General features: G+C 40.3%; 1 protein-coding gene across 2 annotated transcripts in view; it reads left to right on the forward strand.

The window, feature by feature from the left end:
* The window catches only part of LOC140737752 (threonine--tRNA ligase 1, cytoplasmic), a 37362-nt gene extending 33371 nt beyond the window's left edge, over positions 1–3991 (forward strand). For both annotated transcript variants that reach the window (XM_073064374.1, XM_073064375.1), the window contains one exon: positions 1500–3991. In XM_073064374.1, the coding sequence (XP_072920475.1) occupies positions 1500–1648 (149 nt within the window). In that variant the 3' untranslated portion in view covers positions 1649–3991. The remainder of the gene's footprint in view (positions 1–1499) is intronic.
* The last annotated feature ends 15126 nt before the right edge of the window (positions 3992–19117 follow it).

Below are 19117 nucleotides of genomic sequence, written 5' to 3' on the forward strand. Positions count from 1 at the left end.
ATCTTCTCTAATCTAAGATGTTAACAGTGAACTGAACAGTAGCAGTGTTGTTTCTTTTGTTTAAGAAGGGCATTGGAGGGTGTAATCCAGGAAACTACAGGTCAGTAAACCTTGTGACATTGGTTTAGGGAAATTACAGCAGAAGATTTTTGTGGATGGGATTTACTTGCATTTAGAAAAGCAGTTACTTACTAAGGATATCATGGCTTTGTGTAGTGGTGATGATGTCTTAGAAGGATTGAATTTTTTTTCAAGGGTGCGAATGAAGATGCAGCACTGCATACTGCAGCTAATGATGGACTTCAGTAAAGCATTTGACAGGCTACCTGGTAGATTGATGCATAAGATTGAGGAACATTTAGATCCATGGAGTTTCTGGTAGATTGGATTCAAAGTTGTCTTGGCCATAAATGCCAGAGTGTAGTGGTGGAAGGGTGGTATTTTGATTAGAGATCTGTCACCACCGGTGTTGCATGGTGTCAGTGCTGAGACCTCTGTCAGTGATGTATACAAGTGATTTGGGCAAAATTTTAACTGGACTGAATAGTGAATTTAAAGGCAACCTAAAAATTAGTGGAGTTAAGGATAGTGAGGAAAGTTGTGGAGTAGACTCGGTGGGCCAAATGGCCTAATTCTGCTCCTAGGTCTTATGGTCTTGTTAAAGGGTACAGCAGAATAGGGACAGTTGAACAAAGAAATGCAAAAAGCATTTAATCTGGACAAATGAGAGGTGTTGCACTTTGGAAGGTCCAAATGCAAGAGGAACATACACAGTAAATAGCAGAGGAGTTGAGGTATGTTGATGCAAGTCCACAGTTTCCTGAATGTGGCAACCCAGTGAGTGTAGCAAGGCATTCACTGTGTTTGCCTTCATCGCACAAGATATTCAGTACACAAATTGTTAAGTCATTCTGCAGTTGCGTAAAACTTTGGTTTGTCTACATTTAGTGAGTTTTATAGTTATGATTGCATTGTGAGGCATGGAGTGATATATATAGTATGGTGCAGATGGGTTTAGTTTAGTTTGACATGGTTGGCACAGACATTGTGGGCCAAAGGCCCTGTTCCTATACAGTAGTGCTCTTTGTTACTTTGAAGGATAGATGTTTTATCTTAATAAGCTAATAATTTGGATGCCTGTACTAGTACTTCAGAAATTCATTTAATTGTTTCAATTACTGTTAAATCAGAAATTAGTTTTAGACCAGTCATTATCCTGAGTGCCATATCAAGCTGTTGTCTATTTAAACCAGAAAGCATCTGCGCTGTGTGGATAGGTTATTGCATTTTTACTGAAGTACAACAGTTAATGTTTAACATCATTAGAGGATTGTAGAGAGAGTGCATTAAATTGTTTTTCACAATTAATTTTCAACCTTCAATCCATGTTTAATGACCACTATACCAAAGAAAACACAGTTTTAGCTGGTGAAGGTCACCAAGATTAATGTTTTAATAATTGAAGATTATCACAAATTTGTATTACTTTTCATTTTCAGTGGTTGGTGAAAAAGAGAAGGGCAGTGAAATGGTCAATGTACGTACTCGAGACAACAAGGTTCATGGGGAGCGCACAATATCTGAAACCATTGAGAGGCTTTTGCAGCACAAACGGTCCAGAACCAAACAGGCTGAAGAGGAGTTCTGAAGATTTTTCCCTTCATTCAGCTGTGTGGATCCAAACGGATTTTATTGGGGAGATCAGAAAAACAAATTCAGCTTTTAAAATTCAAATTAAGAAGTAATCAGCACCAATCAGTGTCCAATAATGTGGGTTAAATGTTAAATGCTTCCAATTTCAATTTGTGTATATGGACAGCAGCTTGCATGAATATTTTGAAAATAGCATCTTTAAACATATGTGACTTTTTCTTCTCTTCCTAAAGTTCATGTTATGAAATTTCTTGTGATTCAGGGCTAAGTGTAGACAAAAATGTCCAATAAAATGAATTTGTGCCTGGATCAATTTTATATTTCTGATACGATGAGAATATTGTGAGAAGCTTTGCTCCTTCCATGGATGCTGTAAGAACCAGCACTGAATTTGTTAAGCATCTTCTATTATTTTGAATTTCCAGCGTCTGTAGTTTGTGTCAGATATTAACTGGCAACACACACACAAAATACTGGAGGCGACAAATGAATAGCTGACATTTTTGGTAACCCTAGTAAACGCCCACGGCTTTAGAGGAAGCTAGATGTGTTTCAGCTGAAGGTAGTTGAGATGTTAAAAGGTCATGAGACGTGGACCCCTCTTTGACTTCCTAATTTCCATTATAAACACTGTTTATTCTCTTGATGGACCTTGTCTGTCCTCAGTTCTCTGTACGTTTCCTATTTATTGCAAACTTTATCTCTTGACATAGAGTTTCCTTATTCATAACCTTTGGCTTTTATCTTTCTGAAAATACATTGGCCTTGAGCTTTTGCTATTTCTCATTTGAATGTTTCCCAATGTGCAGACCTACAGTTGACTTGCCTGCAGATAGATGCTCTTTTGTCAGGTAATACACAGTACTGTGCAAAAGTCTTGGGTATATGTTTTTAAAAAATTCTGTAAAGCAAAGCTGCTTTCAAAAATAATGAAATGTTTCTAAATATCAGAAAATTTACGATAAAGAGCAATAAACTGTTTAAAAAAAAATCAGTAATTGGTGTAATCATCCTTTGTCTTTTAAAACTGCATCAATTCTCTTAGATACACTGTAGTGTAGTTTTATAAGAAAATTAGCTAGCAGGTTGTTACAAGCATCTTGGTACTCCTGCAGACTTTGGCTGTCTTCCTTGCTTCTGTCTCTCCAGGTAATCCCAGGCAGCCTTGATGATGGTGAAATCAGGGTTCCGTAAAGGCCATACCATCTTAACACCTAAGACTTTTGCACAGTACTGTGCATCATTCAAAAATAGAAGTATACTTAAGACTGCGATAGATGGGTTTAGACTATAATTCGGAATATAGGGATTGGTTGGAAAATGGAGAGTTGAAGCAGGATTGAGTAACTTTGTAGCCTACTTCTCTCTGATATTCTTAATCAAATGAGTAATGTGATATTAGTGAAAATACTGTGGTGGTGTAGTAATGAAAGTGGAAGCTTTTTTAAAAAAAAGCTAGTGAATGGCTACCAACATCGTAGATTGCAGTTTAAAAAAATTATTTATAAATTATTTCTTAAACTGCAAGTGTATGAACTTGATATTTGCTTCTTGATCCTCTTATTTATTCAAGGAATAATATAGTATTTACAGAAAACTGAACTTTGAACGTTACTGGTAAATTTGTTGAAAATTCAAATTTGAAAAAATATTTGTGGCATACCAGTTTGGAGATTAGAAGCATGAAGGTTTTTAGGGTGCTTGGAATCTATCGAGATCCTCTCCACTGGGATAGAAAGTGACAGAAAAGCTTTTTTTTTAAAAAAAAAGTTGCAGAAAGGAAACATTGTGAATGGGTGAGCGGACAAGTACCCAGATGGGAGGACTGTGGAAGTGGGGACTGAAAGATGCTTAAGGCCAGAGTTATAGCTGGAAGAAATGTTATCAGAAATTATAGGCCTTATATAGAGTATTTTTTTAAAGTCAGTTTGTAATTATTATTGATGAAAATTAAATCATTATAATTAGTTAATTTTGTATCTGGCTCTAAACCTGCCCTGAAAGTTGAGAGGAATTGAAGACTTTGGGTTTGTAGACTCTAGAGACTGTTGTGCATGAAAATCCCAGCATTTTCTGAGAGACTCAAACCATTCTATCTGGCATCAACAATCATTCCAGAGTCAAAAACACTTAGATCACATTTCTATCCCCATTCTGGTGTTTTGTCTGAACAATAACCAAACCATGTCTGCATGCTTTTATGCGTTGACTTGCTGCCACATGATTGGCTGATTAGATATTTGCATTAACAAGCAGGTGTACAAGTGCGCCTAATAAATTGGTCACTGAGTGTGTACTTGTTATATTGATTATATTAAATTTGCTCCAGGTTTCTGCATCTGTGGTCTCATGTTTCTCCTTACTTAAACAAAGTCACACTCTCCATTAAGGAAATCCACCCTAACATCCTGGATCTGTGGATCTTAGATCAGCCTCTACAGCTTGGCTTATCTCTGCTACCTTCAGTGAATAAGATAACATGATTAATATTCTCTACTCATCTGACACCCCATCTATGGCCATATGTTGGAAGACACTTAAAATGGAGGAGGTTCGAGTCCAGATACAATTTGGGTTTATTTGACATCTGGATCATTTAGAGTGGAAAGGCACTTCAGATCCTTAACTGCACCCTATCCTCAGTTCCACAATACGGAATTTATATACTGTTCAACTTGTTTCACATGTCATATTCTTGAGATACAACACCTGTGCATCTGTTGATCAGACTGTTGTTGGCCATGTCACACAATCCCTCTTATAAATAATATCTACGTGTCTGCAGACTTACTAACCACGTTCTGTAATGAGTGCTCTCATTCCTATTTATTCTTCCTTAATTCTACTAAAGTTATTTTTATGGTCCCTAACTATGCTCTACTGTTGTAACCCTATCGTTTTGTGGTGAGGTGGGGAGTTTATATTTCTCACAAACAGACTAATACTGCCTTGATAGCCCCCAGCCCTCCTGAGCATTATGAATAACATCCTTTCTTCATTTACTTCACCGGCCAAGATCTAAAATTTTCTGATGGGCCCCCAAAAGATTCCTCCCTTGCCTCCCAAAGCAGCTGGATTCTAATGTGCTGGGATTTATTCATCTTTGAGTCCACTAATAGCATATCCTTTATGAAGAGAACCTTTTCTGGAATTTCACTACCCTTTCCCCGAATACTCCATCTACAATGCCCTTCTTTGTGGATACTAATAAGTATTCATTGAAGACCTACATCCACTGTCCCTTGCATAGATTGTCATTTTGATTGCTAATTGGCCTTGTTCTTTCCATGTTAATTCTCATTGTAAAATGGTTTGGGATTTTCCTTAAGGTTCTTGGGAAACTGAAAGGTCTGAAGGTAGATAAGTCACCTGGACCAGATGGTGTACACCCCAGGGTTCTGAAAGAGGTGGCTGAAGAGATTGTGGGGCATTACTAATGATTTTTCAAGAATCAGTAGATTCTGGAATGGTTCTGGGAGACTGGTAAACTGCAAATGTCATTCCACTCTTAAAGAGGGAGAGAGGCAGATGAAAGGAAATTATAGGCCAGTTAGTCTGACCTCAATGGTTGGGAAGATGTTGGAGTCAATTTGTTAATAATGAGGTTTCAGGGTACTTGGAAGCACGTGATTTCCTCAAGGTTTCCTCAAGGGAAAAGCTTGCCTTATAAACTTGTTGGAATTCTTTGAAGAAATAACAAGCAGAATAGACAAAGGAGATTCGATTGATGTTATATACTCGGATTTTCAGAAGGCCTTTGCCAAGCTGGTTTGACATGAGGCTGTTTAACAAGCTATGAACACATGGTATTACAGGAAAGATACTAGCATGGATAAAGCAGTAATTGATTGGTAGAGGGCAAAGAGTGGGAAAATAAGGAGCCTTTTCTGGTTGGCTGCCGATGACTAGTGGTGTTTCACAGGAGTTTGTGTTGCGACCACTTATTTTATGTTCTATGTCAATAATTAAGATGACAGGATTTGTGGCCAGGTTTGCAGATTATACGAAGATATTTGAGAAGGAGAAGCTAAAGTCAGATGTAACAATATGACAGAGTAAAGGGAACTACAGATGCATGAGAGAGGAGTTAATTGGAAAATACTACTGGCAGGGATGATGGCAGAACAACAATATGCTGAGATTTCTGGAAGCAATTCGAAAGGCACAAGATATGTGCATCCCAAAGAGGAAGAAGTATTCTAAAGGCAAGATGACACAACCATGGCTAACGAGGTCAACCAATATAAAAGCCAAAGAGAGGGCATATAGTAGAGCAAAGGTTAATGGGAAGTTAGAGGATTGGGAAGATTTCAAATACCACAGTAGGCAACTAAAAATGTCATCAAGAAGGTAAAGATGGAATATGAAAGTAAGCTAGTCAATAATATTAAAGAAGATAACAAAAGTTTCTTCAGATACATAAGGTGTAAGAGAAGTGAGAGTGGATATTGGACTGATGGAAGACAATGCTGGAGAATTAGTAATAGGGGAAAAGGAAATGGCAAACAAATTGAGGAAGTAGTTTGCATCGTTCTTCACTGGAAGACTAGCAGTGCAGTGAAAGTCTCTGGCGTCATATTTCATGAAATGTGTGAAATTACCATTACAAAGGAGAAGGTTCTTGGGAAACTGAAAGGTCTGAAGGTAGGTAAGTCACCTGGACCAGATGGTCAGTTCGGGGTTCTGAAAGAGATGGCTGAAGAGATTGTGCAGGCATTAGTACCGGTCCTTCAAGAATCACTAGATTCTGGAATGGTTCTGGTAGACTGGAAAACTGCAAATTAGATTAGATTAGATTCAAGTTTATTGTCATTGTGTCGAGTACAGATACAAAGCCAATGAAATGCAGTTAGCATCTAACCAGAAATGCGAAGAATAGTGTTATTTACAAAATAATTGCAAATAAAAAGTAAGTGCTACAGCACACAAATATAAAAGTACTGAGACAGTACAATACGGGTGCAATACTGCTTATGTCTTTTCACTCTTCAAGAAGGGAAAGAAGCAGAAGAAAGGAAATTATAGACCAGATAGTCTGACCTCAGTGGTTGGGAATATGTTGAAATCGATTGTTAAGGATGAGGTTTCAGGGTGTTGGGAGGCATGTGATAAAATAGGCCATAATCAGCATGGTTTCCTCAAGAGAAAATCTTGCCTGACAAATCTGCTGGAATACTTTGAAGAAATGACAAGCAGGATAGACAAAGCAGAATCAGTTGATGAAGAGTATTTGGAGTTTCAGAAAGGCTTTCACAAGCTGCTTAACAGGCTACAAGCCCAGGGTATTACAGGGAAGATTCTAGCATGGATAAAGCAGTAGCTGACTGGCAGGAAGCAAAGAGTGGAATAAATGTGCCTTTTTTGGTTGGCTGCCCCATAGGGGTCTGTGTTAGGACCGATTCTTTTTACCTTGCATGTTAATGATTGGATGATGCAATTGATGGCTTTGTTGCAAAATTTGCAGATGATATGAAATAGGTGGTCTTGACGAAGTCCTGTGGCAACTTTAGGTGTTTCTCTAGCTCAGTCCTCAGCTTCCAGGTCAATGACAGAACATTCATACTGACGGCTCTCCTGCTCTCACTCCCTCCCTTCCAAGGTTAGCGTTATCATTGTCCTCACACTCCAACTCACCATCCTCCATATTGAACACATCCTCCTCTGTAATTACTGTAACCTTCAACTAGATGCCATCATTGACGCATCTTCCCCATACTGCATTTTGAAGTGTGGGTTCCCCTGTAACCCTCTGCTTCCCACCATCCAGGGACAAGACTTCCTTTCTGTCTGAGGTAGTCATTCACGTGCACTTCTTCCTATTTAGTCCACTACATTTAATGTTCATAATGCGGCCGCTTCTGCTTTGAAGAAACCAAACATTTTTCAGTGTGCTTTTATTCAGTCCTGAAAGTAAAAAGAAACTACAGATACTGGAAATCATGGATGCAGTGGATCAAATAACCCATTTCTGTGCTGTACAATGCTCTGGCTCCTTAATAACACAACACTGTACGAGGACTAGTCAGCGCTCACAGCTCCACAGTGAAAGGAGCAAGCTTGATTTTAAACCATGAAGCTGTAAAAGTTTAGTGTGACTTCAGGAATAGTTTAGGGGCTGTGCACAAGATGTGGGATAGTTAAGTACATTCTGTTCCATTGCCATTGCAGTTTTCAATTTGTTAACAGCCATTCCCAAAACAATTTCAAAGGCTTGTGTGCGGCCAGAAGGTGGCGCTCTTTACCAGTATTTGCGGAACAGAACAAAGCAAGATATCATGCTGTTCATCATTTTCTAGATTTCATTTTTTTATACAAGATTGTCTGGATAGTTTCATTATTTCCCTGATGAGAGAGATACTTTTGGGATGTAAGAAATGTTGGAATATTCAAAGTCTAAATTACCTCACTTTTTATTCAGTTCTCTGGGTTACACACCATTCTCCCAGAGGAAACAACATGAAAACAGGATGTTTTGGCCTACCTTTCTGCATCAGCATTTATTCTGCGACAACGCTCATCCCTTTCCATATCTCTTTACCTTTCCTGAACTTTGAACGGAAAGCTCGGAGTATTTGAGAAAGGAAATTTGATTTTGTTTACCCCAATTAATGAAGTATCGACAATGATAAGGTCAGCCTTAAACAACAGAATAATTTTGATCCTGCTAAGTGCAAAATGAGTCAGTTTGGGAGGTCTAATAGATAACAGAACAAATACCATAAATGATATTAGGAAGTACAATGCTTATCCTTATCCAATGCTGCAGAGATGAGTGGCAAACGTAATTTAATGTTGCGACAGAGAAAAGGCAGATAAGACATGAGAAGGTGCAACAAATGTTTACATTGTTGAAAGTGCAGAAGAAGAATGGGAGCGCAGAGTAATTGTCACGTACTCAAATATAACCTGTCATGGGCATGCAATGTTGGGTCTAGCAGCTGTAGGAAGGGAAATAATAGATCTAAACTTAGAGGGTGAGAACACAAATAAAGAGGTTCAAATCTTATGAAGTGTGGGTTCTTCCCCAGATCTGATGATGGGTTTTCAGTCTGAAAGGTTAATTCCATTCTTTCTCTTCCTACAGCTTCTATCCCAACTCCTGAAAAATTCTAGACATTTCTGCCTTTGTTTTAGATTTCCAGTAACTCAGTTTTTCTTTTATTTTCATTCAAGATCATAATAGAACACTGTTTGACCACACTAGGAGTACTTCATATAACTCAGGCATCTACATTACAAGAATAAAATTAGAGAGATTTCATAGGTGAATCATAAGAAGCTGGGGCTGAAACATTTACTTATGAGACAAGACTGGCTGATCTTGGGTCATTAGCTGTGGTACAAAGGAGACAGAAGGAAATCATGACTGGGGTAACAAACAATTTGCTGGAGGTCGATCAGCATCTGTTGTGGTATTAATCTGAAAAATTAATTTTCAGCATTTGCTAAAGTGATGGGCTGAATGGTCTTCAGTGCATTAAGTTTCCAAGATTCCATGAGAAGGTAAAGATCCTAGAGGGAATTGTAAGCCTTTCTGGAGACTGAATAGCTTGTTTGGGAGCCTAAGAGTGAAGAAAAGTTTTCAGTCCTCGGCCTCATCAATGTTGTAGTGTATTGCAAATATGGGGTGACTTGGGCACTGCTCAAAAGTGGCAAGTGCTCAGCTCCACCAAGGGAACGCAGTTACTCCTTGGATAAAGTTATTGGATATCCATGGAAGGAGATGGTAGGAACATTTGTGGGGTAAGTATATATAAAAAAGTTACATAAGGTATACCCTTTAACTTGAGATAAATGTTTATTTTAAATATTCCCTGTGTTGCTTTGAATAAAATGTTTATGTGGTTCACATTGTACTATGTTTCCATCTGGTAATACAGTGATTTGATGTTAAATGTTTCTGAGCCCTAATATGGCACTGTTGTCTGACATGGTTATTAAATGGTCCCTGGGATCACTTGCCCCATGGATCTTGCTTTCATGTGGCTCTAGCTTGTATTGAACAACTTTGCAATGGCACGTAGATTATTAGCCACAGTCATATTTTGAAACAGATGTTAACTAACGTAACGTAAAGCAGTAATATAATCATGCTGACAAAAGTTATGTGCCAGAATGTTGATATTTGGCAAAGAAAGCAGGAGCTATATGTTTACTGTTAAATGTTCTCATAATGGGCAGTTTCGCAATGGATATAGGCCTAGAGATAGCTGTACTTCCCTGAGAGGGATTTGGTGCCTGCACTGATAAGGGGATGGGGCCAAGACCCGTTGTAGGGCCAAGCTTATGCCATTCAGGAGGCTGGGGGTGCGTGGGGGGGTGGTTGGTGACTTGGATAGGTCAGCAGTTGCTACTGATGCTGAGGGCTAGAGTCTGCAGCGAAAGGAGATAAGCGAAATCCATCTGAATGTGGGTCAGACACAAGATTAGTGATTTTGCTAGACCAGTGATTCAGAAAATGTGTTAAAATCCAACAATGGTTGTTTCATTATATAGATTTACTTTTCACCCCTAGTTTGTTTGCCTGTGTCTGCTCCTTGCTTTACCATAGTATTTCTTTCTCATTCTGATCCCACCCTCCATCTTCTAGGTTGTCCTGTTCCCAGTCAGGCCTGAAGCTTTCTAAGACGATCTAGGAACTAAGACAATCTGGGCCTCATGCTGTTGAATGGAAGTTCTTTGCCTTGTCAACTCTGGACAGCTATTCATGAAGGATGGACTGTGTGACATGAACAGAGGGATTGAATTGAATCACATCTGAATTCCCAGCCTCTTAATTGTACTTCACCTGAATTATTTTTGGTCACAATCCCCCCTGTGTGAAATATACTTTATTGCGTTCTGAATTCCACCGGAGTGGAAGCTTTGTTTCAAGGAGAAAATTAATTCAACTGAGAAGCACCATAGTTTCTTCCATATTTGACTCACGTGGCACTGTTTGCCAATACCCTAGAATAAATACTCAAGTTTTGCATTTCAGCAACAGAATAGTCTGGTCACGTTTAAATCAATGTAATCCTCCACCCACTCCCTCTCTTTCACTGGTCTGTGGGCTTCTGTACTGTTACGATGAGGCCCAGTGAGAGGTTAAGGAACAACATCTCAGATTCCATCTGGGCATACTGTCGCCTTCTTGACTTAATGTTGAAGTTTGCATCCACAGATAACTTGAATACTAATTTTATTTCACAGCTGTCCCAAAGTCCTGTCCTAGGAGCTCTTTGAAGCTCTTTGTTTGGCAGGCAATATTGGGAAGTTGACATGGTCATTTGTACAGCCCTTATTCCATGTAGGATATAGTTTTAGATCAAAATATTGAAGGTGGTTTGGCTTGCGAGGAGTTTTAATGCAACCAATCAGACATCAATATTTCCCTTAATATAGCACAATTAGAGTTCACAAATTAAAATAATTGATTAAATAGGCAGAGAGTAAATGAAGAGACTTTTCTTCAGAGGGTTGCAATAATTTTGAATTCACTGCTTGAACTGATGGTGGGCCCAGATTCTATAGGAACTTTGAAAAGAAAGGTTTAAAAGGGAAGAGTTAGATACTAACTTGGACAGACCCTCTAAAGAACCTGAGCTGTTTAATGCAGTTTCAAACAGTTTGAAGGCCAAAAGACTTAACCTGCTATGTACCACTTTATAACAAATATCTTACCTGTTACAAAGTTGGATTTGTCACAAAGCTGTGGAGAATGCTGAAGCTTGTTGTGGGAATTTGAGGTAATTAGAAGTTGCACGGGGGGGGGGGGGGGGAAGAATAGAGAGATGATCAAGTGAAGTTAACCGAATCTGAAGGAACGTCCCAGTCACGTGAAAGTGACTGTGTTTTGGGAAATCTAATGTCCGAGAAGAATAGTAGTATAGAACTTCTGGCTTTGAGATTTAAAGCATTGAAATAAAATTGAGGTCTTATCCTGTTTGATCTTCTTCATGCTAAAAATGATAGCATTCCTTATAGCATAAGGATAATCTAATCCTGATTGGTTATTGGCTGGATGGTTCTATTTCATGATGCCTTTGAAAATGTCTAATGTATGATACCTCATTGTTTGTCTGTATAAAGACAATGACTGTTCTGATATAGAATAACCTAAAGCATTTTTCTTGAAAGTTGCCCTGACAACTATTCTGTTGTATTTGCCCAAAGGTTCAAAAGCATGAAATGTTTTTTGAACTATTATCTGGCGCAGAAATAACTTTCCCTGTGTCATTGAAACACCAGCGGGAACAATATTTATGAAGCCCCAGTTTTCTCAGGCTACATAAGTCCAGGGAATGCACACTCCGGTCCCACCAAATCCGTGAGGTTGAGATGACTGTCCCACCCAAACCCCAGTTTGTGTGGATGCTGTGTAATTTGCTACCCTGTTACAACTCATTGCCAGGAAATAACAGACAGCACACTGTAGACGATTAAAGAAATTTATATTAAGTTACCTAAAGGGTTAGTAAAGAAAAGAAAGTAAAAAAATAACAAAAAGAGCCCATTATAATTAAACAGTCAAATGCACACAGGTTGGAGCTCAACTCTTCCAAAAGTCATATTCACCGACCCTCAGTAGACCTCCACATCTTACTCCATCGAATCCCGGTCACCACCAGTTCGAATCCTACACCCAGTTCTCTCCTGCGTCTCCTCTCTTCATCTCCTGCTGAACAAAGGAGCCAACTCACACCAGTGTCAGGCACACAAAAAACCCCGCTCTCCTGATTTGTTGGCTTGCATTCTGAAGTACCCGTTATCTTTAACCATGACCCAAACACTGCTTCTACAGAAAGACCATTACGTTAGCAGTAAAACCTTTACCAGGATGTTACATTTAAATACAGTGGATTCTGGTTAATTAGGACACACCAGGGACCAGTGCATTTTGGGTCATTTAAGTGGCTTCCCCAATTAGTCAAAGTTCCATGGAAATAGTTAAAAAGGTCTGAAAAGGACAAACTACCATTTAACTGATTAACAAATTATGTATTTAAATGAAATACAGAATAAATTAGAACACTACCAAAACTACTAAAGTACTATAAAACTGTGTATTAGTTCCTAATAGTTATTGACAGGGGAATTCATTCAGTGTACGTTGACATATTCTTTTGATTGACCGCAAGTGAACAAAATCAGTGCGGACACTTAGTGCAAATAATGGTTTGCCTTCAAACAATGCTTTTGATTGTAACATTCAAGATGATGGTCGATACCTTCAAATTCTTCATAATTCCTAACCAGTTGAAGTAGTGAAATTGTTTCATTTTCACTCTCGGCTTATCCTTGGCATCTCCAAGCTAAACTCTTGAAACCAAACCGATGTGAGCAAAATGGTTCTGAATTGTCTCACTGTTCATTATTCGCCAACTATCAGCGGCAGAACTCACTACTTTTTGAATGCAAACACACAAGCGATGCTATTTAAAAATGGATCACTCTAAGCACGGCAGAGTCCCACAACAGCCTCACCACTCACACTTGTTAGAAAACGTTCGGCAACAGCCTCCTGTCCCAATTAAGAGGCATAGTCTCTCAAATAAACAAAGGGAATCCCGGCTAGTCTCTCTATGTTTTTGTTAAGTGTTGTCCCACGTAAGTGTCTGCCCCAATTAACTGGAATCCACTGTACGTAACATTAAACTGCTTTAGTGAATGTAAACTTGGTGTGTACAAAGTTATTCTCGAGTCATTCTCCTCATTAGTTTCCTCCCGAGTCCTCATGAAGGGTCTCAGCCCAAAACGTTGACTGTTTATTCCTCTCCATTGATGCTGCCTGACCTGCTGAGTTCCTCCAGTATTTTGTATGTGTTACTCTGGATCTCCAGCATCAACAAAATCTCTCGTGTTTATAGTTTTCTCCTTGTTTTCTTTCAGTCTCCATGAAACAGATTTCTGAATGTCTGATGTGTTTGGATTCCCTGCAGCCCATGTATTCAAGCAAAAGCCAATTTTAATTAGAAGTTGGATCTCTGTGATTTCAATATTATTCTAATTAATGTGAATTCAATTATCTGGACCAGGCACCAATCCTTTTCATTCCAGAACTAATAAGGTGTCCTCCATCTTCAAAGAAAGGGGCTTTCCTTCCTCCACCATCAACGCTGCACTCAGCGGCATCTCTTCCATTTCGCACACGTCTGACCTCAGCCCATCCTCCCGCCACCCCACCAGGGATAGGGTACCTCTTGCCTTCACCAACCACCCCAGTAGCCTCTGCGTCCAGCATGTAATTCTCCATAACTTCCACCATCTCCAACAGGATCCCACCATCAAGAACATCTTTCCCTCCTCCCCACTTCCACTTTCTGCAGGGATCACTCCCTACATGATTCCCTGTCCATTCATTCCTCCCCACTGATCTCCCACCTGGCACTTATCCTTGCAAATGGTACAAGAGCTACACCCGCCCCTACACCTCCTCCCTCACTCATATTCAGGGCCCCGAACAGTCCTTCCAGGTGAAGCAACACTTCACCTGTGAGTCTGTTGGGGTCATCTACTGTGCCCGGTACTCCCAGTGTGGCTTTCTATATACCGGTGAGACCCAATGTAGATTTGGAGACCACTTCACTGAGCACCTATGCTCCATCCATCAGAGAAAACGGGATCTCCCGGTCTATATGGACATTTCACTTCTACTTCCCATTTCTATTCCGATATGTCAGTCCATAGTCTCCTTTACTGCTGTGGTGAGCCCATACTCAAGTTGGAGGAGCAACACCTTATATTCCAGCTGGGTAGCCTCCAACCTGATGGCATGAACATTTATTTCTCAAAATTCCAGTGATTGCTCCCCTTCACCATTCCCAATCCCATTTCCCTTTCACCTTATCTCCTTACCTGCCAAGAGCAGTATGGGAAAGTGTTTAATTGTGGGAAAGCTAGTAATGATGCTATTAGGCAGGAATTCAGGAGTGTAAATTGGGAACAGATGTAAGAAATATACAACATAAATGTGGAGGTTGTTTAGGAAGCACTTGCTTGGGGTTCTGGAGAGGTTTGTCTCGTTGAGGCAGGGAAAGAATGATAGGGCGAAGGAACTACAATTGACAAAATATGTGAAACATCTAGGAAGAAGAAAGCATATTTAAGATTTAGGAAGCCAAGATCAGAAAGGGCTCTAGAGAGTTACAAGGCAGTCAGGAAGGAGTTTAATAATGGACTTACGAGAGCAAGAAGTGGCCGTGAGGAGGCCTGGCAAGTAGGATTAAGGAAAACCCCCCAAGGGAATCTACACATCCATGAAGAACGGGAGGATGACTAGATTGAGGGTGGGACCAATCAGCGACAATAGAGGAAACATGTACTTGAAGTCAGAGGAGGTAAGGGAGGTCCTTAATAAATACTTAGCTTCAGTACTAACAAGTGAGTGGGATGTTGATGAATGTGAAGTCAGCATATAACAGACGAATGTGCTGGGACATGTTGAGGTTGAGAAAGAGGATGTGCTGGAACCTTTGATGAACATTAGGATGAATAAGTCTCTGGGGTCGGATGGGATATACCCCAGGTAATTAAAGGAAGTGTGGGAAGAGGTTGCTGCATGATTGATGATGACCTTTGCATCTCCACTGGCCACAGGAGTAGTACCAGAAGATTGGAGGGTGACCACTGTTATTCCTTTGTTCAAGAAAGGGAGTAGGGGTAACCGGGGAATTATAGACCAGCGGGACTTACATCAGTGGTGAAGAATTCTTAGAGACAGGATTTATAAGCTTTTGGAGATTAGGGATAGTCAACATGGTTTTGTGAGGGGCAGGTCATACCTCACAATCCTGATTGACAAGTAACAAAACTAAGTGATGAAGGTAGACTGGTGGATGTGGTCTATACGGACATTAGTATGGTATTCGACAAAATTCTTCACGGTAAGCTGATTCAGCAAGTCATGAGGCATGGGCTTCAGGGAAACATGCTGCATGTATTCAGAATTGGTTTAACCACAGAAGTCAAAGTGTGGTTTTAGAAGGTGCGTATTCTGCTTGAAGGAATGTAACTGGTAGTGTTCAGCAGGCATCTATTCTAGGACTCCTGCTCCTTGTGACATTCGTAAATGATTTACTGTGCCTATAAAAAGTATTCACCTCCTTAGAAGTTTTCATATTGTATTGTTTTACAACATTGAATCACAGTGGATTTAATTTGGCTTTTTTTTGACACTGATCACCAGAAAAAGACTCTTTTGTGTCAAAGTGAAAACAGATCTCTACAAATTAATCTAGATTTATTACAAATATAAAACACAAAATAATTGATTGCATAAGTATTCACTCCCTTCAAATCAGTATTAAGTATTGAAGGGAGTGAAAGTCTGCACCTTTGGCAGCGATTACAGCCTTGAGTCTGTGTGGATTGGTCTCTATCAGCTGTGCACATTTGGACACTGCAATTTTCCCTATTTTAAAAAAAAACTGTTTAAGCTCTGTCAGATTGCATGGGGATCGTGAGTGAACAGTCCTTTTCAAGTCCAGCCACAAATTCTCAATTGCTTTGATATCTGGACTCTAACTTGGCCACTCCAGGACATTACCTTTGTTGTTTTAAGCCATTCCTGTGAAGCTTTGGCTTTATGCATTTTCTCCCAAGTTGCAGTTCCCTTGCAGACTGCATCAGGTTTCCTCCAGGATTTCCCTGTATTTTGCTGCATTCAATTTACCCTCTACCTTCACAAGGTTTTCAGGTCCTGCTGCAGTGAAGCATCCACACAGCATGATGCAGCCATCACTATGGTAGAGATTGAGTGTTTTTGGTGATGTGCAGTGTTCGGCTCTGTCAAACATAGTGTTCAGTCTGATGGCTGAAAACCTCAATTTTGGTTTCATCAGACCATAGAACCTTCTTCCAGCTGACTTCAGAGTCTCCCACAAGTCCTCCAAAGTTGTCATCGGTCTCTTGGTGGCCTTCTTCACTAGTCTCCTAGTAAACAACCTTTTTGCAGAGTTGCTTGGAGTATTCTTCCAGATACAGGTGCATTTTTACTACAATCAAATGAAACACTTTGACTGATCCCCATTTAGCTAATTATGTGACTTCTAAAACCAATTAGCTGCAGCAGTGATGATTTGGTGTGTCAAGTTAAAGGGGGTAAATACTTATGCAATCAATTATTTTGTGTTTTATGTTTATAATTAATTTAGATCACTTTGTGGAGATTAGTTTTCAGCTTGACATGAAAGATACTTTTCTGTTGATCAGTGTCAAAAAAGACAAATTAAATCCACTGTGAATCAGTGTTGTAAAACAATACAATATGAAAATTCCAAGGAGGGTGAATTCTTTTTATAGGCCCTGTAGATCAGTAAGTGGAAGCTTGAGTTATTAGGTTTGGAGATGATGAGAGGTTGGTGGTGTTGTGGACAGTGTAGAAGAATGTCATAGGTTACAAAGGGAAATCAACAGGATGCAGAGCTGGGCTGGGAAGTGGCAGATGGAGTTTAATCCAAAGAAGAGTGAAGTGATAGTCTTTGGAAGGTCGAACTTGAAGGCAATGTGGAAGAAAAGAGTGATCTTGGTGTCCTCGTCCATAGATCTTTTGAAGTTTATAGGGCAGTTAAGAAGGTAAGTGGAGTGTTGGTCTTCATTTGTCAGGGAATTGAGTACCAGCTTTGTAAAACTCAGATTAAATCATACTTGGAGTATTATGTTCCTTATTATAGGGAGGAAGTGGAAACTTTAGAGAGGGAACAGAGAAAATTTACCAGGAAGTTGCCTGAATTAGAGAGCATGTACTGTGAGGAAAGGTTAAGCGAGCGAAGGCTTTTCTGTTGAGAATGGAGGAGAATGAGAGATGACTTGATAGAGGAGTACAAGATATTATGAGGCATCAAGTGGTCAGCCTGTGCTAATTTGAGAAGGCATATTTCTAAGGTGACTAGAGGGAAGTATAGAGGGATGTCAAAGGAAAATGAAGAGCCATGTTGAAGGGGAAGGTTAGATTGATCTTGGAGTAGGTTGAAAGTTCAGCTCAGTATCATGGGCTGAAGGGCTTGTTCTGTGCTCATTCACAATTCCTAATGAAAGAATTGGCAACCAAATGCACCAAGGCCTGGACAATATCACTGCCCAGGCTGACACATGGCAAGTAAAATTCGTGACTCACAAGTGCCAGACAATGACACTATCCTCAAGAGAAAAGCCAGCTAACATCACCTGAAATTCAATGGTTTTAACATCACTGAATCCCCCACTATTAAAATCCTGTTGGTTACCACTAAGGGAAACTGATCTGGAGTAGCCATGTACACAATGTGTTTGCAAAAACATGTCGGAGGCCAGGAACCCTGTGGTGAGTAATTGTAGAGCTATGGCTGTACAGGCCAAAACTTGTCCAGTCTCCATAAGACCATAAGGATCAGAATTAGGCCATTTGGCCCATCTAGTCTGCTCCGCCATTCAATCATGACTGATCCCTTTGTCCCCTTCTCAGCCTCATTCCCTGGTCTTCTCCCTGTAACCTTTGATACCATGTCCAAACAAGAACCTATCAATCTCTGCCTTAAATACTCTAACAACCTAGCCTCCACGGCTTCAAGTCAGGAGAGTGATGGAATATCATCCTGCCTGGGTGAGTGTGACTTCAAAAACACTCAGAGAGCTTGACACCATTCAGCTCATAACAGCCTGCTTGATAGGCACCCCATTCACAAGATTCACTCATCCCACCACCATCACCATCACACATTAGCAGCACTTTGTACCAGGAGCCACTGCAACAACTCGAAGATACAACAGTGTTTAATGCCATTTCCAGTAGATAAGTGTAAATGAGAATGAATTAATTGTTACTCTAGATTGAAGTCAGCAGAAGGAGAAACAAAATAAGATAAAGATTTTAATAATGATGATGATGGCTTCTGTCTGCCTCAAAGGACAATGAAAATATAGTGAGTGCTGGGTCAGCCCATTGTAGAGCTATGGCTGTACAGTCCAATTCTGGAGCGGCTGGTCTTACTGTAGTGTCTGCAAGTGAATGTTGTCCCAGGCGGTGAAGGTGCTTGGTTGTTCTCTGCCTGGTGTGAAGTTTGCAGTCTCTGAGCTCCAAGCACCCATGGAAGCAGGCAGACCATGGCTGATCAACACCCTATTGGCCAGGGTTGCCCAGGTTGAGGTGGGCAGTAGCTGACCAGTAGGACGTGAAGATCCCTCCCACCATCGAAGACAGCCCATAAAGCCTGTTACCTACGCCGATCATTGAGGGCTTATCACTTGTAACTGCGGCCTTCTGTGCTGATTCTGTCGTTGTGAACAGTGACAATGGAGTGACCTCTTCAGGGCACAAGCCTAGGAGGAAGGACAGGAGATCCTGAGATGCCCAGTCGTCAAAATCCCCCTCCTGGCCTCATCAGTGTAGTTCAAAGGAGTGCAAAGCAATACGCTTGGCACCAGCTTGGCTGCAGGAGCTCCTGGAAGGATGTTCAGTGACGTCCAGCTGCCTTAGAAGCTGTACCCCAGATTTGCTGTCTGGGTT

The sequence above is a fragment of the Hemitrygon akajei genome, chromosome 13 (assembly GCF_048418815.1).
Source record: "Hemitrygon akajei chromosome 13, sHemAka1.3, whole genome shotgun sequence".
Taxonomy (NCBI): domain Eukaryota; kingdom Metazoa; phylum Chordata; class Chondrichthyes; order Myliobatiformes; family Dasyatidae; genus Hemitrygon; species Hemitrygon akajei.